Source organism: Arvicola amphibius, chromosome 2, assembly GCF_903992535.2.
Source record: "Arvicola amphibius chromosome 2, mArvAmp1.2, whole genome shotgun sequence".
Taxonomy (NCBI): Eukaryota; Metazoa; Chordata; class Mammalia; order Rodentia; family Cricetidae; genus Arvicola; species Arvicola amphibius.
The window spans coordinates 819,429-843,624 of NC_052048.2; the positions used below are offsets into that span (position 1 = coordinate 819,429).

Sequence of the window (24,196 nt, forward strand, 5' to 3'; positions counted from 1 at the left end):
ATTCAATAATCACAGAATAGTGGAACATTACAATTGCTTTGGGCTCCAAGGAGACCACAGAGGGTCACCTCCGATGTTTAATATTCATGTCAACTTGACTGGATTTGTAGTAACCTAGGAGACACATCTCTGGGCATGTCTGTGAAGTTTCCAAAGAGGTTTAACTAACTGAAGAGGTGATGTGGGAGAGTCTTCTGTTTGAGTTGATTTCATTGGCTAATAAAGAAACTGCCTGGCCCATTTGATAGACCGCCCCTTAGGTGGGTGGAGTAGACAGAACAGGAAGAGGAAGTGAGGTAGAAGGATCAGTAAGATGCCACGCCTCTCCTAAGTTAGGCAGACTGCCGTGCCTCTCCTCAGAGAGAGAAGCCAGATGCGATGAAGCTCCAGCCCAAGATGGACGTACGCTAGAATCTACCTGGTAAGGCACCACTTTGTGGTGCTACACAGATTATTAGATATGGGTTAGTCAAGATGTGAGTAAGAGGCTGAAAATAATGGGCCAGGAAGCGTTTAAAAGAATACAATTTGTGTGTTGTTATTTCGGGTTTTAAGCTAGCCGTGCAGGAGCCAGGGCTGCAGGAACGCAGCCCGTCTGCTCCTCACTACAGTCAGTCGGTAGAGCATGAGACTCTTAATCTCAGGGTCGTGGGTTCGAGCCCCACATTGGGCGCCATTCTGTAGTGAGGAGCAGACGGGCTGCGTTCCTGCAGCCCTGGCTCCTGCACGGCTAGCTTAAAACCCGAAATAACAACACACAAATTGTATTCTTTTAAACGCTTCCTGGCCCATTATTTTCAGCCTCTTACTCACATCTTGACTAACCCATATCTAATAATCTGTGTAGCACCACAAAGTGGTGCCTTACCAGGTAGATTCTAGCGTACGTCCATCTTGGGCTGGAGCTTCATCGCATCTGGCTTCTCTCTCTGAGGAGAGGCACGGCAGTCTGCCTAACTTAGGAGAGGCGTGGCATCTTACTGATCCTTCTACCTCACTTCCTCTTCCTGTTCTGTCTACTCCACCCACCTAAGGGGCGGTCTATCAAATGGGCCAGGCAGTTTCTTTATTAGCCAATGAAATCAACTCAAACAGAAGACTCTCCCACATCAAAGAGGGTGTGTCCACCCTGAATATATGGGCAACACCATCCCATGGGCTGGGGAATCTGACTGTAATAAAAAGAAGAAAAAAGAGAAAGTGGGCTGAGCACCAGCACATCCTTCTCTGCTTCCTGACTGCAGATGCAATGGGACCAACATCCTCACACTCCCGCCTCTGAAGGGGAACACACCAGATGGGGGGAATACGAATAAAATAATCCCACACTAGTTCCAAATAGGGTATAATAAGGGGTTCTTTATTTAAAGGGGAACTCACAGATCACAATGGAGAACAGGAATGGAATCCAGCATCCAGGTCGGGGGGGGGGGGAGGGGGGTGTGAGGTGCATGAGCAAGCCCACATGTTTTTGGTACCCAAGGCCATACCCAACCTGGTTCAGCCTCTCAAAAGCCATTGGCTGAAGGAGTTTCCCCATCACCTCTCGCTTTTGTCTAAATAAGAGTGCTCCAAACCCAATACAAAGTTACATGCAATAAGAACAGATATCAAGTATAAAAATTAGAATCACAACCAGCATAAACAATATTAAGCAAGAAACATATGCTAAATGTTTCAATAATTATTCGATCCTAAGAAGTCTAAGTCTTGTGTTAGAACTGGCTTGGCTAAGTCATATGAGGAAAGTAACTACAACTATCTAGTCTTCAACCCCATCAAAGGCCTGAGAAGGGAGATAATATTACTTGAGTAGGCAGGAAGTGCAATCAAGCAGCTTCCAAAATATGCAGTAAATGACAGAGGCAACTGGTTACTTGGGCAATCACCCAAAGTCTCATTTGTAACATTGGAGCAACCAACTTTGGCTAAGGCCTTACCTCTTTACTTTTCCCATCACCGTGGATTGTGTTCCCTCAAACTATGAGCCAAAAAACAAAACACATACTTCTTCAAGTTACTTTTGTCACAGCGACTAGAATGGTAACAATATACTTCCTAAGCAGCACTGAATGTGAACTTCCTAATTCAAATCATGTATTTCTCAACCACCATTCTGGCCCTGTGACATCAGTCTGCAGTCTGTGATCTGAAGCTTGCTGGAGCAGCCATTTATTACTGTGATACTTCACTTGTGAAGTTTAACAGCAAACTATAAAGTTGATGCACATGTTGTTATCAGAAATTTATTCTAAATTATAAAGGAAATAAATGTACTTAATGACAGTCATAGTGCTGAAAGTAATTTAGACATCATCTTTCCCAAAATCTATCAAGTTTCTGACTCATTTCCTTCACTGTCTAACAAGTGGTATTTTGGCTTCTGTCTCAATGTTACAATGAGCCAACAGGGAAGGCTCTGATCATGCAGCTTCTAACTCACTCTTGCTTTTAAGTCTCTATGGATGGCTCTTCTTCATATTCAGTCCCCTATCCTTAAATATATAACCCATTGGTCCCAGGATGAGGACACCAAAACATAATATTCCAGAAGCAATAAACCAATATTTATAAGACATTAATAATCAATGTATCTGCTGCTAATGAAAACAAAACATCAAGTTCTTACCCAGACCAAAATATCTGTCCCATTAGCCTCCGAAGATTACCACAGGATCTAGCAATGCAAGCAAGTCCTTAAAATCTTTCCACAGGAAAGAAAGAGTAAAGTGTTCTTTTATTCCTGTGTTTGTTTTGTCTTGTTATTTTGTTTGTTTGTTTCTGAGACAAGGTCTCTCTACCTAGCCCTTGCTGTCCTGGAACTCAGTAGGTAAACCAGGTTGTCTTTGAACTCACTGAGCTCCACCTACCTCTTCTGGAATTAAAGGCACATACCACCACACCCAACTTTAAAGTGTTGTGTCTATTAGTCTCACATTTTACTTTAACTGTAGCCTCGGGATATATTTATGTTCTAGTCTGCATATTCCTAATCTAGAGTGTACTATAAATAATAACATTTTGTATTAAAAAAAATTCTGACATCCACTTTAGTATCAGGATGGGACTATTTTCAGAGAATGTTAAAAGAATATGCCTGGTTAGTTTATTTGACTTTATAGAAAGAAAAACGACATTTGGTCTTTGTGATAGGAACAAAACTATTGTTTCACACTCAAAGTATTTCATGAAAGGTAGTCAATAAATTTCATGAGAGATACTACAACTATATAATGATGCTTTTTTAAACTCATTCTTTCACAAGATATATATATATATATGTACGGATCATAATCTCCTCCCATTATCCTCTCTTATTTCCCCTCTCATCAAAGGCCTTCCTCCCAGCAAGTCTCCTTATTTTTCTACACTCATGTGGTGTATGTGTATGTGTATGTGTTTGAATACCTACCTGTGCATGGGTAGGAAACTATTTACTTGAACAAGGGCAATTTATCAATGGCTACACCACTGAGGAATTTGACTTCCCCTGCCTCAGTACCCATTAACTGCCTATAACTCCTGAGACATGGATGGGGGCTTGCTTATGAGCTCCTCCTCTATTCATGATGAAATGTTGATAGGTACAGTCTTGTACGGTGGATGCTTATTTTTCTATGAAATTAATGAACCCTTTCTAATTATGTGTTTTGGAAGACTCATTTTTAAATTCCTTTTAAAAACAAAGTATCAAAATTGGGATACATAACCATCCCACAGAGAATCAAAATGCACAGTTCAATTCTATACTATACAGAATCTTTGCATTTTAGTGATATTTTGTTTGTATCTAACAAATAAAGCTTCCCTGAAGATCAGAGTGCAGAGCTAAGTCACTAGTAAGCCATAGAGGCCAGAGAGTGGTGGCACATATCTTTAATCCCAGTACTCAGGAGACAGAAGCAGACGGATCTCTGAGTTCAAGGCCATTCTGGACTACACGAGATTGAACCTGTCTAAAAGAAAAACAACTCACACAGCACTTGGGATCACATGTCTTTAATCCCAGCACTAGGGAGGTGGAGACAGGAGTCATATGGCTGGATGGAGAGAGAAATATAAGACAGGAAGAGACAGGAGCTCAGATGCAGTCTGAGGATTCAGTCTGAGATGCATTCTGGGCATTCAGTCTGAGCATTCAGTCTGAGGATTCATAGAAACAGGATCTTGCCTGTTCAGTCTGAGCATTTGTAGAGGTAAGAACTCTCTAGTGGTTGGCTGCTCTGCTTCTTTGACCTTCAGGCAAGCTTTATTTGTTAGATCACAAACAAAATATTGTTACATTGCATCTCAAATGCTAATAAAGCTGTGTTATGTTCACAAATACAAAACTTGTTCCCACCTAACGATTTCTACATTTGCTGGTACTTTCAGTCCAGGTAATTCCTTTCTGGCTTGTTAATTCTCATCACCTCAGACTCATCTTAAATGCCACTCCTCAAGCCAGGCGGTGGTGGCGCACGCCTTTAATCCCAGCACTCGGGAGGCAGAGGCAGGCGGATCTCTGTGAGTTCGAGGCCAGCCTGGTCTACAAGAGCTAGTTCCAGGACAGGCTCTAAAAAAGCTGCAGAGAAACCCTGTCTCGAAAAACCAAAAAAAAAAAAAAAAAAAGTCACTCCTCAAGAAAGTTTTGACTGACTCTCATTTCTAGTGTTACCTCCTCTACTAGCTTCTACTAGATATATTATTCCATAATCCTGTTTTCCTTTGATTTTAGTGCACATCCCTATACAAAATTATTTGTTGCCTACTCTTTTGTTACTTTTGTTCCTCTGTCAAAAATCAACTCTCCAGGGAGGCTGGAGAGACAGCTCAGCAGTTAAGGGTATGAACTGCTCTTTCACAGGATCAAATAATTTTTTAATCAACTTTCCAAAGACAAGAAATAATGTTACCACAGTACCTAACAGTATTTAGGATATAATGGTTAGTCACCAAGTGTGGAATGAAGAAATATCTAGAATAATTTTTCTTATTTAAGATTAAGAAGATTTCTTTAATCTTCAAGTAACCACTGTCTCTGGTTGCTCTTTCCTATGTCAAGTTGCCATTTTTGCAATGGCATTGCTTTAATTTCTTTGTTTTGGTTTGGTTTGCTTCTTGCTATACTGAGACTAGAACCCAGGGTCTCACATATGCTAGGCAAGCACTGCTACTGAGCTGTATATCCACAGACACAGTAGTTTTCATTATAAAATGTTCACATTTACTTAGCACAAAGTAATGAAAAATTCAAATGCCCTAATACACCATCACAAGAGTAAGGCATTAGCTGCCACTTTCTAATTTACAGGAGCTCCTGATATTAATTAATTAATTAATTAATAGATTAATAGATAATAAATAAATAACTTAAGTACATCAGAAGAATTAGTGTAGCAGCTATGTCCAGACTCCTTCTTAGAGGGATGTCTTAATTAGGGTTTCTATTGCTGTGAAGAGACACCATGATCACAGCAACTCATAACGGAAAACATTTGATTGGAATGGCTCACTCACAGTTCAGAGGTTCAGTCCATTATCATCATGGTGTGACATGATGGCATTACGCAAGACATAGTACTGAAGAAGTAGCGGAAAGTCCTACCTCTGACAGACAATGGGCAGTATCAAGCATATGTGAGACCCCAAAGCCTGTCTCCACAGAGACACACTTCCTAACAATAGTGCCACTTCCTATGAGATTATGGTAGCCAGTTAATATTCAAACTACCACAGGGGAGATCCTTCTGCTGTTGTCCCCAGATCTGCTACCACTAAGGGAGCCTTGCTGTGGCCAACTTCCTTAAAAATCAGCTATGATGAGGCATTATCTAGCAAGAACTGACTGAAGGGGTCTCTCCCACTGGCCCTAATCATCTCTCCAGTGCCATATCTCACCTTTTACTTCATTTTTTTAATCCACTGTCCCCTGCAACAGCACAGATGGTGACAAGGTGCAATTGCCCCAGGCTCCCTTCATTTGTAGGCTATTTCCTGTTCCTGGAAGAATGCACTCTTCTCTCAGAAAAATCCCTACTCACTCTTCAAAGCTACCTTAAAACCGCTTCTCTGATTCCTCTAGGTTGACCTTTATCCTTTCAAGCCTAGTTATTCTATTACCTTACCATGAATTATTATATTATTATTATATCCATCATATTCATCATTTATCGGGTGCTTCACATGAATTTTTCTCTACCACCCAGTCACTATCTTCCTTACATTTGAGGGTGGGATAGGTCACGGAGTTTGAGTGTTACTGTGGAATCACAGTACTACTAAAGGAATTCAAATACAGTTTGCTGAGATAAAAAAATTTCCATGATCTTTCCTGTGAATGTTATTATCAGGGATTTTTTTTCTCTCTGCAGCTACCAGCAATAAAAAACTTAAAAATAAAGACCTTTACTCTTTGAAAAGAATATTGTGTATTGTGTGTCTGTGTGTCTGTGTGTGTCTGTGTGTGTACCATGTGCATGCAAGAGCCTGCAGATGTCAGATGGTATCAGATTCCTATGAACTAGTGTTACAGGCAATTGTGAGTTGCCATGTGGGTGTAGGGAAACAAACCCAAGTTCTCCACAAGAACAGCAAGTACATTTAACTGCTGAGCCATCCCTCTAGCTCTAAGACTTCGTTTTCTTTTTTGGGGGGTGGGGTTTCAAGACAGGGTTTCTCTGTGGCTTTGGAGTCTGTCCTGGAACTAGCTCTTGTAGACCAGGCTGGTCTCGAACTCACAGAGATCCGCCTGCCTCTTCTTCCCGGGTGCTGGGATTAAAGGCGTGCGCCACCACCGCCCGGCAAGACTTCATTTTCTTATGCACAGAAAAATTCTTAACATAGAGCAAATACTTAACAGGCAAATGAAAGAGTGAAAGAATGAATGGCCAGCATTCTAGAATACCAGTTATATCAATCACAGAACCAGTGATACATGCTGAGACTGTCTTTGAACCCTTCACTAGCCTAGGGTTTTATTATTCAGAATAAAAGGGCATAGACTGGGTGCAAATTTAGGTACAAGGAACCAGATAAGTCAGTACAATGGCTTTCTAATCAGTTGGTTTAACCTAGTAAAGTGGGTATTTTAAAAACAAACTCTTTTTTAAAATAACTTGCTATTTTAAAAACTTTATCCAGTTTTCCAAGTCTAATTCAATGCAATATCATAAATACTTAATAAAGAGTTTCATTGTGGATGAAGAAGAGAAACAGCATACTTTATGGACTACTGGTTTTATTAAAACTCATTTTTAAGCCAAGCATGATAGCCTGCATTTGGGAAATGACTATAACCCAGCTACTTGGGAAGCTCAGGCAAGAGGATTACTTAAGCTTAGTGGTTCAAGACTAACATAAGCAACACAGTGAGACTTCTGTTTCAAAAAAAAAAGATAAGAAAGAAAGAGAGAAAGAGGAAGGAAGAAAAGAAGAAAGGGAGAGAAGGAGGGAGGTTGGAAAGGAGGAAAAGAGAGAAAAAAGAAAAGGAGAGGGGGAGAAAAGAAACCAAAAAAGTCCAAATCCTTCTTTTCTCAGAAGAGTTTTTAATCTTTCTTAAATATCTAAATCAAGGTTGTCCCACTGGGGCAAATAAGAATGTGCAGAACAATGAAACTCTGGCCAAATCCTCTAAAAGTTCTCTTTCTCACTTAGAACAAAAGTCAAAATCACAGTATCATAAAACACTGCTACATAATTTGACCCTGATTCCCTTTCTGGCCTCATCTACTTTTTACCCCTAGCTCCATCCTTTCTGGCTACAATGTAACCCCTTGCCATTTTTTTCAATGAAGCTTTCTCTGGCATAATAACTTTGCCCACTATTTGTTATTTCTCTACAACATTAAGAACCATTTAACATATTATTTATTTTTCTTGTTCGTTTTTATTATTGTCTTTTGTGGTAGTTTGAAAGAAAATGGCCCCCAAAAGGAGTGGCACTATTAGCTGCTGTAGGATAATGCTCTTGTACACTGTAAAGATTTGTCTCTCACATTATTTTAATAAAATTCTGATTGGCCAGTAGCTAGGCAGGAAGTATAAGCAGGGTGACCAGATTAAGAGAATTCTGCAAAGAGGGAAGGCAGAGAGGCAGTCACCAACAAGAAGAAGAGGAAGCAAGATGATAATGCCTTACTGAGAAAAGGTACCAAGTCATGTGGTTAAACATAAACAAGAATTATGGGTTAATTTAAGTTGTAAGAGGTAGTTACTAATAAGCCTGAACAATAGGTCAAACAGTTTATAATTAATATAAAACTCTGTGTGTTTCTTTGGGAATGAACAGCTGTGGGACTGGGTGGGATAGAAAATTTCATCTACAATTAGGAGGTGTGGCCTTGTTGAATTGTGTCTCCATGAGGAAGGGCTTTGAGGTCTCTTGCTCAAGCTTCCTTCAGCGTGATTTTCAGTCAGCTTCTTGTTGCCTGCAAGATGTAGGACTCCCTCTACTTCTCCAGCACCACATCTGCCTGCATGCCACAATATTCCCTAACATGATAATGGGCTGATGCTCTGAAACTGTAAGCAAATCACTCCAATTAAATGTTTTCATTTATAAGCGTTTCCATGGTCATGGTGTCTCTTTACAGGAATAAAAACCCAAACTAAGGCATCTTTCTTCACAGAGAGAGTACAAGCTCCATGAACACAGAGCTTTCTCACTCTTCTATACTATATCTTCAACACCCAGATCTATAACTCCCACACAGCAGAGACACTAAATATATTAATGTTATTGCAGGAATGAATGAACAAACTATCATTTATTTTTATGTAATAACCTATCTAATCAGAGCACTTCTTTTATACCCATTTTTCAAATTTCTGAGTCACATTAGCATCACATTTTTTTTAAAATTGGAATTGGTAGTAGTAACTAAAACATTATCTGTCTAAATTTGCTTTTGCTTTCATTGTGTTTTTCTGAAATAACTTACCATGACTAATCTAATTATGGTTTTGAGGCCTGTGGTGGTTGGAATGAAAATGACCCCCTCTCCGTAGGCTCATATGTTTGAATGCATTTTTCACCAGTTAGTAGAACTGTTTGGGAAGGATTAGAAAATGTGGTCTTGTTGGAGGAGTTGTATCACTGGTGGGGAAGAGGCTTTGAGGTTCCAAAAGCCCAGGCTAGATCCAGTCCCCACCCCTCTGCCTACTGCCCATGGATCAGCATGCAAACCCCTAATTACTACGCTAGTGCTATGCCTCCCTGCCAACCAACATGCTCCCCAACATGATGATCATGGACCAACATTCTGAAACTATGAACAAGTCGCCAACTAAATGCTTCCTTTTATATGCTGCCTTGGTCACAGTGTTTTAGCACAGCAATAAAACGGTAATTAAGAGTTGGGAAAAAATGACATATTAATGTAACTTGCAAAGATAAATTATTATCTTTTGCTACAATGAAAAACCACTGTGAGTTTGAGGCCAGCCTGGTCTACAGAGAAAGTTTCAGGCTAGCCAAGAACAGCTAAGGCTACACAGAGAAACCCTATGTCAAGAAAAGAAAAGAGAGAAAAGAGAAAAAAATTATTTTGATTATAAAACTAGATCAGTAATAACCACAGTGATTAAGGTAGAATACCTGAGGATTCACTTAAGAAAGAGTGTTAGTTTTAAATTATTTTAAAATATTAACAAAAATGACCTTCTTATAGTTTGATCGCTAGATCACTGAACCAATTAATTTCTAATATCCCTCCAACATTAAGAATATGTCAACCTTAAAAATTAATATTAACAGCCAGTAAGTCTAAAGTTTTTACAATTGGTTCTGGAGTATAATCTTACTCATATTCATATCCTTCATTCTCTTTCTCCCTCCGCCCTTCTATGAAGCCAGGTGCAGGTATTTCCATGAATCAGTTCCAAAATAAAATAGGGAAGATTAGAAAAGTAAATTGAGTTGAGAGGGCAATGTGTATGAGCCAGGTGTTGATATAAGAGATATTCTCACTTTAGGAAAAACAATGGTGACAGAGTACAAACGATCAAACAGGGCAATATTGTGGCTAGCACTGAATGCACAGAGCTGAAATGGACAGGAAGAAAATTAGAGAACAGCTGAGAACAAATCCAAGAAGTCTGGGTGAAAGTAATTGCAAATAAGTGAGATTTTTCATATTTTGGAAAAAGTGGAATGAATTTGAAAGAGAAAGTTTAGGCAGACAAATAAGCAAACTAAATAGCTCTAAAAACAGCAGGTCAGAAATTTATGCTGGTAAATATTTTGAAGTTTTTCAATCACCTGGATTCTATAAAGTAATTAGATCCCAGGAGGAAAAAAAATACCAATAGTCATTCTTTCATTAAGACGCTTGCTAAAATTTTCATGTTTTCCACTCTCTTCTCCCTATCTCCTATAAGATACTGTACAAGATCTGAAGTGCTTGTTAAGATCCCAATTGTCTACCTCAAAACCAACCTGCCAGAGAACAAATAAGGGGTAATATACTAATGTCCAACCGCCTGAATCATCCTGGCTTCACACCAAGATACAGAGTGAGCAGGATGTGGTCACACTGCAGAACTGGATTCTCCAGCTGTGGAAACCAGCCAGGCATTATGCTGATGCACATACTCCTATCACCGGCCAAAGAGATAAAGAAGCAAAGTCACCAATAATTCACGTACAAAACCATCCATCTAGTCCCTTGATAGCAACACACAGGGCTACTACGGGGTCATCAAACAAATCCCCCCAGTTTCTTCCATACACAGCTGCACTTCTTTCCTCTGTCAGTACCATCCAAACTACCAGGACAGAATTTAAGCCACCTTATCGGTCTTCCCTAATTAGTACTATATTCTTTACAATTGAATTCAGAAAAACAAAGAACAAACAATATCCTACAGATAGAATCATATATTCAAAGACATTTAAAATAAATACAAAAGAATATTTACCAAACAGCAAGACAATAAGAAGGGAGAACACGTAAAAGAAAATGTACTACATTGTTAACCTAGTATATTTTTTATTGCTGTGATAAACACTATAACCAAAAGCAATTTGGGGAAGAAATGGCTTATTTGGCTTACAGGTTACAGTTCATCATCCAAGGAAGCCAAGGAGAAAACTGGGAGACCGTAACTGAAGCAGAGACCATGGAGGAATGCTGCTTACTGGTTTGCTCAACCTCCTTTCCTATACAGACCAGGGCCATCTATACAGGAGGGATAACCACCAACAGTGAGCTGGGCCCTCCCACATCAATCATCAATCAAAAAGAAAACAAAAAAGTCCCACAAATATGCCCAGAGGGCAATCTGAGGCAATTCCTCAACTAAGGTTCCCTCTTTGTAGGTGACCTCAGTCAAGCAGACAAGAAGGAGCCAACAAAGTTGTATTTGCTTTTACCTAAACCATTGTCACTGCAGCTCTTTAAAAAAAAAATCAAACTCTTATGATCAAAAAGGAAAAAGTACATTAACAGTACTAATGCACCTGGGGACAGGTTGTGTTCCCAGCATTTTGGAGGTAGAGAGAAGAGAATAAAATATACAAAGCAAGCTTCAGTTACATAGGTCTAACCCACCTTAGGTTACATGAGACTTTGTATCAAAAACAACGCACTGATGAATTCCAAGAATCAGTCAGTTGTTCCTACCTCTCAGAGCCCTAAGAGGGCAATGAGGAGTAGTCTTCAGTTAGGGTGATGGTTTCACTAAGCCTTGTCAGATATTTTGCTCATATGTCTTATTTAAATTTCTTCTAATTCAAAATACATATAACTAGTAAAACACTATTAAATTGTTCATGTATTCCATATCCTAGATATTAAATTTAAATTAAATGACAACCAAATACACAACTCATTCAGTTGAGTGTTGAATAAATTTGTTACATAGCTAATACACACAAAATAACATGAATTAATAAAACTCATGAAATGTGGGTTGAAACTCAACCCTCTAAAACTGCATTCCCTACAGTACCTTTCTTTGTAAATGGAACCAACTTCCATTCATCCTAAGAATATTCTCCTCTACTCTCTTACTAAAGTCAACATTGCATTCCTCCTACCTCCTAAATAGCTCTTAGGTGTGTGTCAGGCCCAAAAGAAACTGCAATTACCCAAACTCTAAACAGCAGACCAAATAAATAGAAATTACCTCAATCTGAATTATAGGAGGATTTCTGGGTTAGATAAAAGCCAACATCCCTTAGGAAATTGTGAAACCCATTCAGTCTACCAAAAGGAGTCATTTTCTTTACCTCTGGCAAAAGGGACATATGGCACCTGTCACCATAATAAAGGTCCATGCTAACCTCTAGGCTCCCTCAGTCCCTACTCATAAGTACTTACTATGTATTTCAAATGTCCCCACACCAATCTCCTGATCTTTTCCTGCTCCCAGCTACTCACCCTTCTTATGACCCAGCTATTCTCATTATCCTAGGCTACTGCTACTGCTAATCTCAGTATGCTTTCTGGATCCTCTATACCCTGCTGTTCTCTCTCTCTCTCTCTCTCTCTCTCTCTCTCTCTCTCTCTCTCTCTCTCTCTCTCTCTCTCTCTCTCTCTCTCTCTCTCTCTCTCCTCTCTCTCATCTCAGATAGTCCTGGCCATGTCCAGTCTGCTTGTCATGTTCAGTCTCTCTGCTCTGGACTCTTCCAGATGGTTCTACTGTCCTCTCTTTCATACCTACAATAAAACCTTTGTAATACCACGGAGCAGTCATGTCAGCTTATAAAGTGAATCCCTCTACCACTGTCTGCCTCACTCACTGTACTGTCTCAATACACCATCTATAACTACTACAACAACCTTCTAAATTGCATGTGTGGCTCTAGCCAATACATTTTACCTTCCAAGAAAGTAGGTTTCTTTCTAAACTAGTTTTGTAGAGTTCTAAAGGCCCTTAACCTGTTTAAGATCCAATATGAGTAGTATCTGTCTTGTACACTTCAAGGATTGTTAAAGAATTAGAAACAAGATATGCAATGCATTTAACCTTAAATAGAGCTTTATACAGATCAATGCTTTATTTTTTCTATTATTTTTCTATTTGTAAAAATTAGCAAGGAGCTTCTAAATTACTGTGAAGATTAAATGAGATAAGATGTAAGACAGCATACATACTTAAATACTATTTTGTTCACTTTTATTGGCTCCCCATCCCTATGACATGTTGTGGCTACTGACTTTTCCCTGTTGTATCTTCTGAACATGACTTCACATATCTCCTCCTTTAACATAATCAACTGCTTTTGTTGTAGTACTGTTTTGTTTGGGGGGTTGATTTGTTTTGTTATGTTTTTGAGTCAGGATCTCTCTATGTAGCCCTGGCTGTTCTGGAACTTGCTATGTAGGCCAGACTGACCTCAAACTCACAGAGATCCACCTGTCTCTGCCTTCAAAATGCTGGCCAAATCATAAACTGCTCTAATAGTAAGGCTCTCTGTTCTTTAACATTCCATCTTCTTCAAAATCACAACTTCATGTGTGAAAAAGACTTTTATCACATATTTCAACACTCAAGCAATTATTATATTCTCAAACTTGAAATACAGCATGTATTTAAGGCATATTAGGGTAAAAAAACATAATCAAGAAATTTGGAGGTGAAAGTCTTCAAATCTATGATTGTATACATGTTTATAAAACATGATAATAAAATATAAAATCTTGTCTAAATGAAATTTGAGAAATTAGCTTTTCCAGAGATGAAATCTTGAGTTGAAATAAAGAGTTGCTGCATATTTGAGCAACTGTGTCAAAATAGAGATGTAGTTTAAAAGTGATTGCTTTTTAGGCTACTTGTAAGTAATTTCAAGAATGTACATTTATATTAGTAGAGTTTTTTTTTCTTTTCTGTGTATACGTGTGTGTTGCTTCCCTGTATTATCGTCACACTGGCACCTAGCCTGGAAAGGAAGATAGTCTGCAAAAACTGAGCCCCTTTGCTCAACCAAAATTTACTACTGTCCCACTTGGACTTAATAGTGTACTTTTCTGTTGACATTCCTACCCCAGGTACTTTCCAATGAACCATATTTGTTTAAAGATTCCAGAAATAAGTCAAAGATGTTTTTAATGCTTGACTTTCCAAAGTCACAATGAATTAATATTATTTCATTTCATTTATTTATTTATTCATTATGTGTGTGTACATATGTACAACATGTGTGTAGAGATCAGAGGACAACTTGCAGAAAGGTCGTCAGGGTTGGTGAACATGCCTTTATCCATGAAGCCATTTCAGCAGTACAGCAATATTGTTTGCTATAGTTTACTGATAATGAACAAAAATACCTTTTGAATAATCACTGCACTCAAAAAAATTATTACATCGTGTGTGTGTGTGTGTGTGTGTGTGTGTGTGTGTTTTAGCATTCATGTGGATAAGAAGACAGCTTGCAAGTGTGGGCTCTCTTCCTCCACCATGTAGAAGCAGAGTGAAGGGAGAGTAATCAAACTCATATTCAAACAAAAGCCCTTCCCTTCTAAGCCATCTTGCTCCTTCCCCAGAGAGAATGTTTTAAAACAATGGTTTCCAGGGTTGAGAAAAAGCTTAGTTGGTAAAATATCTACTGTATAAGCATTGGGACCTAAATCTGATGCATTAAAAACCCTAGTATGGGCCAGGCCATGGTGGTGCCTTTAATCCCAGCAGGAGGTAGAGGTAGGCAGAGCTCGGTGAGTTTGAGGCCAGCCTGGTCTACAAGAGCTAGTTCCAGGACTGACTCCAAAGCTATGGGGAAACCCTGTCTCAGGAAAAAAAAAAAAAAAAAAAAAACCTAGCTTGGAAAGAATCAAGACCACGACGGAGATACCCACTGAAACAGCTGCTTAACTGAGCTAATGGAAGCTCACCTACTCTAGCCTAACAGTGGGAGAAGGGGGAGTGGAAGGGGGGAAGGGCAAGAACCAGCATAGGATCAAACTAGGCCCTCTGAGTGTGCTGACTGTTGTAAGGGCTGGGGCCGACTGTGGGGCTACTGACAGAGACAGGATTTATCCCTACTGCTTGTACTTGCTTTTTGGAACCCATTCTCCTAGTTATAGGAGGGGAGAGCATTGGTCCTACCTCAAAGCAATGTGCTAGACTTTGTAGAATCTACAAAGGATTCTCGCAATGGGAATCCTTACCCTCTCTGAGGAGTGGATGGGGAAGGTGGAGTGGGGGGGGGGGGGTAGAGGGAGCGGGAGGAATGGAGGGAGTGAAAACTGAGATTGGTAAGAAAAATAAGAAAAAAATTAAAAAATAATAATTGATTAATTAATTAATAGTGGAAAGCCTAACACTTGTAACCTCAGCAGTGGGGAGGCAAATTTAGGTGGTTCCGTAGGGTTCACTGACCAGCCAACCTAGCATACTTGGTAAGATTCAGGCCAATGAGAGATACTGTCTCAAAAAACAAGTTGTCTAAGGAGTAATATTTGAATGTCCTCTGACCTACACACACACACACACCCACTAAAAGGCTCCTATATGGCATCATAATCAGAATATCTTGGTTTGAACAATTATTTTTGTTTGTTTGTTTGTTTTTGTATTTGTATTTAACACTGACTCAGTTCATTTAAGTAATGCTCTCAACTAAAATAAAACATATTTAAAAGATAAAAACAAGTCTTATTATCAAATAATAACAATTATTTTACTATCTCAAATACAGTTTTGTATAGCTATAATCCTGCTTACTAAGAATCTTCATTGTTTTCTTTATACCAAATGTTAATCAAAATATAATGAAAGTGAGTGTCGTTTGATAAATTTATAATTTTATTCCTTAAAATTTTATTTTAATAAAAACAGTTGGTATTTGTATTATTGTATGTTAAGAAACTTCTTTAATTATTCTTATAAAACATTTTCCCTTTTTTCTCTTTACTGTCAATGAGACTAATGTGGGTGGTCTCTTCTTACACTCTTCAATCTTCTCAGTCTTTATCTGACACTAAGCAATACTGACTTCCAAACACTTGGTAAAGGTGTGACTTCTTCTAATACAAATTGATTTTTATAAAATATTTATTCTTATACCTATGTGCTAAGTTCTATTTTAAAGACTTGATTATATTAAATTAAATAAGCAAGGCACAGAAGAACAAATATTTCATTATCTCATTCATATAAGGAATTAAAGAAGCAAATTGTAGCTATCAGAGGTGCTGATTTCTTAAAAGAAGAGATGCTGATGAAAAGATGCATTTTTACAGTTAGACAGGAGGAATAAGTTTAAGAAATTCATTATGCAGCATGATGACTATAACGCCAATATATTCGCTTTTTAAAAATATAGAATGGGTGTTGGGTTATCACAAAAAACAATAATTATGTGAAATAATATATTAGCTCGATTAAGTCATAACATGTATACTGCAAAACACAACATTATATGTGATAAATACATACAATTTTATCTATCATCTTCAAATGAATCAATAAATTTATTCCCTTAAGAATTCTTTGTCTACTATAGACAAAAGACAACCATATTAAGGTATACTATGTTGAGTATATACAACACAGAAATAGCCTTAAAAGTGTTTTTTAACTAAAGAAGAAAGGCCTATTAACAACCATACTTTAAACTATCACATAAGTCCACCTCTTCTACCAAGAAAGTGATGACTTAACATTTGTTTACGTTTCTCCGCCTTGGCAAAGTGCAGTTGATAAAAAAGACATTATGGAAACACCTCTGAGAATCACAATAATCATCTGTTTCCTGACTTCCCAAGGTTTAGTACCACTACATTTAAACATGTGAGTCTAAGACATAATTTAATTTAGAAAATATAAGTAAATACAGATACCATTTAAACCAAATATAAATATGGCAAGAAAAGCATGAACTAGAATTTATAGCCTGATATACAAAAATTATATTTTCATCTATGATTTTTCAACCATATCTATTTACATTTTTTGGTATCTAAGCAGCTGAATACAATAGCATAATTGAAGGTATAAATCTGTATTATTTATAAATTAGAAGACAAATTGATTAGAATGTCAACTCATGTATTTTAATTGTAACAACACAAAACAGGACCTTCTCTTTCCCTAAAATAATCAAATTATATGAAAAGTATTTCTGCGTCTGTATTACGATATACCTAACATTAAAAATGTTAGTATGCACCTAAAAATAAAGACTTGCCACACAGGTAAGCAGTGTACATATGCATTAACATTTATATTTGATTACTTGCTACTCCCAGTGCCTTAATTAATATGGATAATCCTTATGAGTGCTTGGTTGGACACAAATACATACTCACTATTTTTCTTTCAGTACATTAGTATTTAAAAGAAGAAAAACATAAAAATAGAAAAATGTTATTCACAGAACATTGGTGATATTCTGGTTTTATAAATTCAGTCATTTCAACTTGAAGGGCCATATTTGACAAGCAAGGCACGGATATCCATATATTTTACATATACCCTTCTTTCACACCATTTGGAGGTGAGTTTAATTTTTTTTTCAGTCTCGGTATACCTTCCATAAAACGTAAGCAAAGCTCAGCCTGGCTCAGAGGTGAAATTAAGGGCAGCAAAATCACCTAGCAAAGTTGTTTTGCTCCTACAGGCCCATGATAAATAAGAACTAAAGCCAGCATCATGCTGGGGTAGTGGATCCTAATAACTAGTCCTTATTTCACCAAGAAGCAGTTACTCAGCAGACAGCTGAGGTACCAAATTCTACCGTCCTGAAATTGTGGGTTCCCAGACACAAAACTCCTCGTCAGTTGGATGGATTATGCAACGGTCATTGATAACTGGGTTTGAAATAACAGCAGTTTTAGAAGTTTGATTTACACATTTCAACCCAGTTCAGTGTTAACTGCCAGCGCTGATACTTGAAGACTCTTGTGACTCTCCCTACCCCCACCCCTACAAGCTAAAGATTTTCCCATTCCGGCTTATGCATTCATTTCTTGGGCAATTTTTCTATTGATGAAAACAATGAACTCTTTCAATATTCTTTTGTCAACAAAGGGCTCTATGATGAAGTCCTTCTGGCCATATCCCGTCTGACTCCTCTACAGTAATGCTTGGCGCTGAGAAATGTCAAACCGGGAGAGGGGAATAGGAGACAGACAGCTCACCTCTTTGAGCTGCTCCAGCTCTTGTTTGAGGCCGTCATACTCGGCCTCCAGCTCGTCATACTGTTGCTTGAGAGTCAGTTTCTCCTCCAGCACCACCAGTCCATACTCAGCAGCCTGGATCTTCTCGTGGGTGGTTTCTGTGAGCTCCTTGGTCAGCCTCTCTATTTCAGTCTTATAGTGGTCTACCGTTTGCAGCACCTCTTCTGCGGCCATAGCGGGGTGGCGGAGACAGATGAGAAGCAGAAGGGGGAACGAAAAGGCAAATGGGAATGGAGGTGAAGATGCAAAGTGCCTGATGAATAGGCAGAGTGCCCCGGGCCCGGCCGGCAGCGGCTGCTACACGGCCGGAAGCTCTGAGGAGGAATGCACCATGAAGACTGCAGAGCGATGACCGCAGCGGGGATCCTAGGGGCCGCGCGCCCGGGCAGTCAGCAAGCAGCCAAGCTGCATCGTCAGGCTCCGGCTCTGCGGCCTCAGAGGCGCGTGGCCGCCATGGCCGGGCCTCGTCACTGCGGTCCACCGCCCAGTGCTCCGCGGGAGGCTGAGCTCCACCTGCTCGCCGGGCCCTGCCGCAGCCAGCGCACGCGGGTGCGGACTCCAGCCGGCCGGCTCCCTCCCCGGCCACGCAGGAGGCGGGAGGTAGGGAAGGGGAGGAGCAAATCCAAAGCCCCTGTGCGTCTCGCAGAGAGGACCGCTGAGGAGACGCGAGGGAAGAGGAACCCAGAACTAGCTGAGGAAGCATGGGAGACCAAGGACAGATGAGGGCAGAGGAGAGGGAAACCGGCTGAGGAGGAAGGGGTGGCTTGAGGAGAAGGAGAGGCTGAGGAGGTGAAGGAAGTGCACTAGGGAGTGGGGGCACAGCCGAGGAAAGGTGCTAGGACCAGACAGCTGGGAAGGGTGGAGCCTGAGAGAGCAGAGCACTGAGAAAGCCTGCATCAGGCTGACTTTGCTGGGGTCGGAATTCGGAGTTCCCCGGAGTGCAGTGGGCCCAAAGAAACAGACAGAGCTTGTGCCTGCCGTGGGCTCTCAGTTCTCAATACCTAAAGGGACGTGCTTTTCCGAAGCTTGATAGATTTATTTTAGGAGCCCTTCCTCCTTTGTCTCTTTCTAATTTGGTCTAACCAACCTAACACTCTACCAAAGAACTTTACTGTCCTCTCACCTCAGTACAAACATCAATAAGGACTGCTTAACCCAGCCAAAGCTTCTGTGCACTTAGTTCATCCCAGAAGCTTTGTCTACCACTGTAGCCTGCTGTGATGTAACACTATTTCTGGGGGTGTGGATGTAAACAAGTATCTACTCACCCCCAGAGGCCAAAGTAAGGCTACCCCCAAAATCCAATTTGGTGAACCAATGGATTTTATTGGAATTATATTTACAAAAATTTGGGTGAGGGTTATTTACAGGAGCAGAAATGACTGAAAAATAGCGACATCACCAAAAGCCCACTCCAGCAGTGTTGACAGCTCATAGAAGAAAACCTGGACAGCACTACACAACTTGCAGAAAGCTCAACAGGTTGAACATTGTCTCTTTCAGATAACTCGGTGATCAGTATCTCTTCTGGACAACTAAGTCTGTCTGAACCATCTCTCAGCCAGCTTTACTGATTATATATGCTTGGGGAGGGAGTGAATCTGGTCAGTTTCAGGAATTTTCCAAAGCCTTTGAGTTGTTTACTTCCTGAGGTTAAGAGCTTCCAAGGATGCAATGTTTTGCTTCTCTTCAGAACATCTTGTGTCTTGAACTTCTGTTAAGATGAACTATTTTATCTGGGAGGGAATCCGCACACAACACCTGCATGAGTTCAGCAAGCCTCTAGGCTAGCGGTTTCACGGGGGTCGCTTATCAGATATCCTGCATATCAAGTATTTAGATTACAATTCATAACAGTAGCAAAACTACAGTTATGAAGTAGCAGCGAAAATAATTTTATGACTTGGGGTCGCCACAACATGAGGAACTGAATTAAAGGATCGCAACATTAAGAAAGTTGAGAACCAATTTTCTAGATACTGTATTTCTTCCAGATAATTCTAGAAAGGCTTCACTAAGTGGATTCTTCAGTAAAGGGAACAAATCTTTAATTTCTTTTAGTAGGTATTTAGGATATTCTACTAAGCAAAAACACACCATGTGGATAAGAAAAAAAGTTTTTGAAACTGTGAGTCATGCACACTTCAAAGTGTTTTACATACATCCTAATAACTCTGATGTAGAAAACACTATCTCCAGCTTATTGGTGCTGAAAGATGGTGTGTCTCCAAAATCAGTGGCCCACACATTCTCTATGATTGCTGGGCTATTGCTTAGCCATAGACACATTCTTACCACCCTCCTACGAGGAAGGTACTATATTATCCAAGGACTCAGTTTAAGTTAGGATTGGCTTTTTTGTCTGTTTTTTTTCTTTTTATTTCTTTTTTTTGTTAACATTTAATACTTGTATGTATTTATGGAGTACAGTGTGATAAATTTATACATGCTGAATTGAATTTCTTCATCTTGTTATTTTGTCTTCTACATATCATCAAAAAATCTCTATTTTTCCTCTTGCTGTACAGAGACACCCTACAAACAAAATTTTATTCTTTATAGAAGCACGGTCATTTCCCATCAGCCTCTCTTCTCTTCATAGGCAGCGAAGTAAATAACTACTCCCTACATAGAGGTGGCAGCAGCCCTGAATGGTCCAGTGAAAACAAAGAATAAATGGGAAGACTTCAATCCTGAGTCCCCAAGTCAACTATCATCATCCTCTTTGGGATCTTCTTTAGACTCAGGTGAACTCTGTGGCAGGTAATGGTTTATCCGCTGGAACCTTTCTGACTGTACATCCTGTATCTGATGGCCCTTTGAATTAAGACATCTCATACCCAGTAGACATTAGGACAGGGACTGTCCTGGGGTCTGCATCACCCTACCTGCATACCCTTTAGTTAGATGCAGGGTTGACACATCCCTGGGTCCAGCTGCCTCAGCTGTAACTTTATGGAGGGGAATGCTGCTCTAGCCACATTGGATCCAGGCCCACAGTAAAAATTACTTTGTTCCCATCTCAGGCAAACTCTATTTCCATATACTTTTTTGAACCACTCATTCATCTCCTCCTTGGTGGAGTCAAGGATGAGACCAATTCCACCGCTCAACTTCTTGCTGACTTAGTAGCTAGCACTTATTTCAACATAAACCCATAATCGTCGCCATAATTTTTCCAAAGAAAATCTGGCTGTGATTCTAAACATTTCAGATGTCCTTCAGTTTGCTGTTCCTCATTTTGGCCACAGAGAAGATGAAGAGGGTTTTGTATGTGTCTACAAGTACAAAATTCTTCTATCAGGTTCAGTTTCAGTGGCAAGCCTTTCTCAGCAGTTTTCAGTGAAGAAACTTTTGACAGAATTGGATTTTTATGCCATGCTGAAGCCATGTGTTACATTGATTTATATTTAAAGGTTTCTATGTATATGGGTTTTCTGACTGCATGTATGTATGTGCACTGCATGTGTGCCTGGTGCCAGCAGGAGTCATAGAAGGTGCTGAACACCCTAAAACTAGAGTTCAGGATGATGGTAAGCCAGCATGTGGGTACTAGTAACCAAACCCGGATCCTCTGCAAAAACATCAAATACTCTTAATCGCTGAACCACCTCTGTAGCCCCCACCTTTTTTTGTTTTTTGCCCAGGATGCCCAAGCTGAGGCAGTGATTACAGGCATGTACTACCACTATTGACAATTTAAAATTCTCATGCTCATTTATTTTCTCAGAAGACAATCTTCTATCTCGTTGATTTTTTTCTTCTATAGTAAACCTATAGTGGTTTGAGAGACTACAGTCCCAAAGGGACTGGCACTATTAGGAGTATGGCTTTGTTGGAGTGGGTGTGGTCTTGTTGAAGGAAGTGTGTCACTATAGAGGTAGGCTTGAGGTCTCATATATGCTCATGCCACATCCAGTGAGACCACTCCTGTTGCCTGCATAAGATATAGAATTCTCAGCTACCTCTCCAGCACCATGTCTGGCTGCACCCTGCCATGTCCCACCATGATGATAATAAACTGAAACTCTGAACTGTAAGCCACTCTATTAAATGTCGTCCTTTGTAAGAGTTGCCATAGTCATGCTGTTCCTTCACAATTAAAAAAAATCTAAGACAAAAGTTGGCACCAGGAGTGGGGTGATAGGCCTGATCATGCTTTTTTTGAAGGGATACGAAACATAGGACTATGGATTAGAAAAGTAGCTGAGTGCTGTAAGTGATGCCTAATGGGCCATACTGGTAAGAGCATGGAAGACAATGGAGCTGGGTGTGATTTGATGAACTTGGGGCCCTTGCTCAAAAAGGTTACAGAAGTGAAGAATATTAATATGTAGCATAGAGATCACTCTTGTGGTATTTTGGTGATGAATGTGAATGCTTTTTTACCTTGTCCAAAAATCTGCCTGAGTCTAAAGTGAGGAGTTTTTGGATTAATTCCATTGGCTGAGGACATCTCAAAACAGAAGTTGGTACCAGAAACTGGGATATTGGTGTATTAGGCCTGACGATGCTTTTGATTGGAAGAATATGGCCCTTGGGACTGTAGAAAAGCAATGGAGTGTGTTAAATGCTGCTAAATGGGCCATACTGTAGGAACATGGAATACAGTGGTGCTGAGTGTGATTTGATGAACTTAGGGTGCCACCACAGAGGTTTCAGAGGAGACGTATTTTTTATGTGGCCTAGAGCTCATTCTTATGATATTTTGCTGAAGGAAGTGGCTACTTTTTTCCCCTAGTCCAAAAAGTTTGTCTATAGCTGTAATGAAGAATTTTGGAGGGCTGGAGAGGTGGTTCAGAGGTTAAGAGCACTGACTGCTCTTCCAGAGGTCCTGAGTTCAATTCCCAGCAACCAAATGGTGGCTCACAACTATTTGTAATGAGACCTGGTGCTCTCTTCTGGCCTGAAGGCAGAACACAGCATATATAATAAATAATCTTTTTTTTTTAAAAAAAAAGAATTTTGAATTAATTCCATTGGCCACGTTCCAACTCCAACAAGCAGCACAACTTGGCATCTTTGGCCATGTGATTCTGGCTTTAGAGTTAAGGAGAGAAGAAACGAGTTACGGAAATTGCCCCCACGTGTAAGGAATGCCATTGTTGCCAGGCATATGTCAGGGATGTCCTTGAATGGAGGCCTAGTAAAGAGGTCATTGCATGAAGCTGTGAAGGTAGATGACCTGTGAAACGTGGATTGCCTTGGAGAATCCAAGATGGTAAAGATACCAGAGTTGTGGGAAAACTACCAAGGAAAGCTGCTAAGTGGGATGTTGAAGGAACGGCAGGCCTCTTCCCGCTGCCCGGCTAGCTCAGTTGGTAGAGCATGAGACTCTTAATCTCAGGGTCATGGGTTCGAGCCCCACGTTGGGCACCACTCTGTAGATGGGAGCCGTGGGCCGCTTCCCAGCTCCCAGACACCAGCTAGCTTTACCCAAAATAATTGCACGGAAACTGTATTCTTTTAAACACTGCTTGGCCCATTAGCTCTAGCCTCTTATTGGCTAACTCTTACATCTTGCTTTAACCCATATTTAGTAATCTGTATAGCACCATGAGGTGGTGTCTTACCAGGAGAGATATTAACCTGCATCTGTCTCGGAGAGGAGAGGCATGGCAACTGCCTGAGGCTTCTGCCTGACTCTGCTTTCTTTCTCCCAGAATTCTGTTCTGTCTACTCTGCCTACCTAATTTTCTGTCCTTTTAAAGGGCCAAGGCAGTTTCTTTATTAACGAATGAAAGTAACGCATAGACAGATGACCCTCCTCCATCAGTGGGAGTGGAACCAGCTCAAGAGAAAGAAGTATATTGCAGTCAACAAAGTTGAACAGAGTTTAGCGTTTGCCCAGCTGGATTTTAGGTCTTGCTTTGGTCCAGTATTTCCTTTTTAAGTTTCTGTCCCTCACTTTTGGAATGGTAATGTATATCCTGTGCCATTGAATGTTGGAAGTTTGTGATTTGCTTTTGCTTTTGCTTTTATAGGGCATACAGGTAAGAAATTGCCATGAGTCTCAGGAGAGACTTTGAACTTCAGACTTTTAAACAACTTTGAGACTGTTAGAGACTATGAGACTTTCAAAGTTGGACTAAATG

At 39.9% G+C, this 24,196-nt stretch overlaps 1 protein-coding gene and 1 non-coding gene across 4 annotated transcripts in view; one reads left to right on the top strand and one right to left on the bottom strand.

The window, feature by feature from the left end:
• Positions 1-18,585, bottom strand: part of Bicd1 (BICD cargo adaptor 1) — a 173,159-nt gene extending 154,574 nt beyond the window's left edge. For all 3 annotated transcript variants that reach the window (XM_038320929.1, XM_038320930.1, XM_038320928.1), the window contains exon 1: positions 18,063-18,585. In XM_038320929.1, coding sequence (XP_038176857.1) covers positions 18,063-18,275 — 213 coding nt within the window. In that variant the 5' untranslated portion in view covers positions 18,276-18,585. The remainder of the gene's footprint in view (positions 1-18,062) is intronic.
• Positions 18,586-23,404: 4,819 nt separating this feature from the next.
• On the top strand, positions 23,405-23,477 carry Trnak-cuu. Its single transcript has one exon. It is a non-coding gene; the product is annotated as a tRNA-Lys (tRNA).
• Positions 23,478-24,196: the final 719 nt, after the last annotated feature.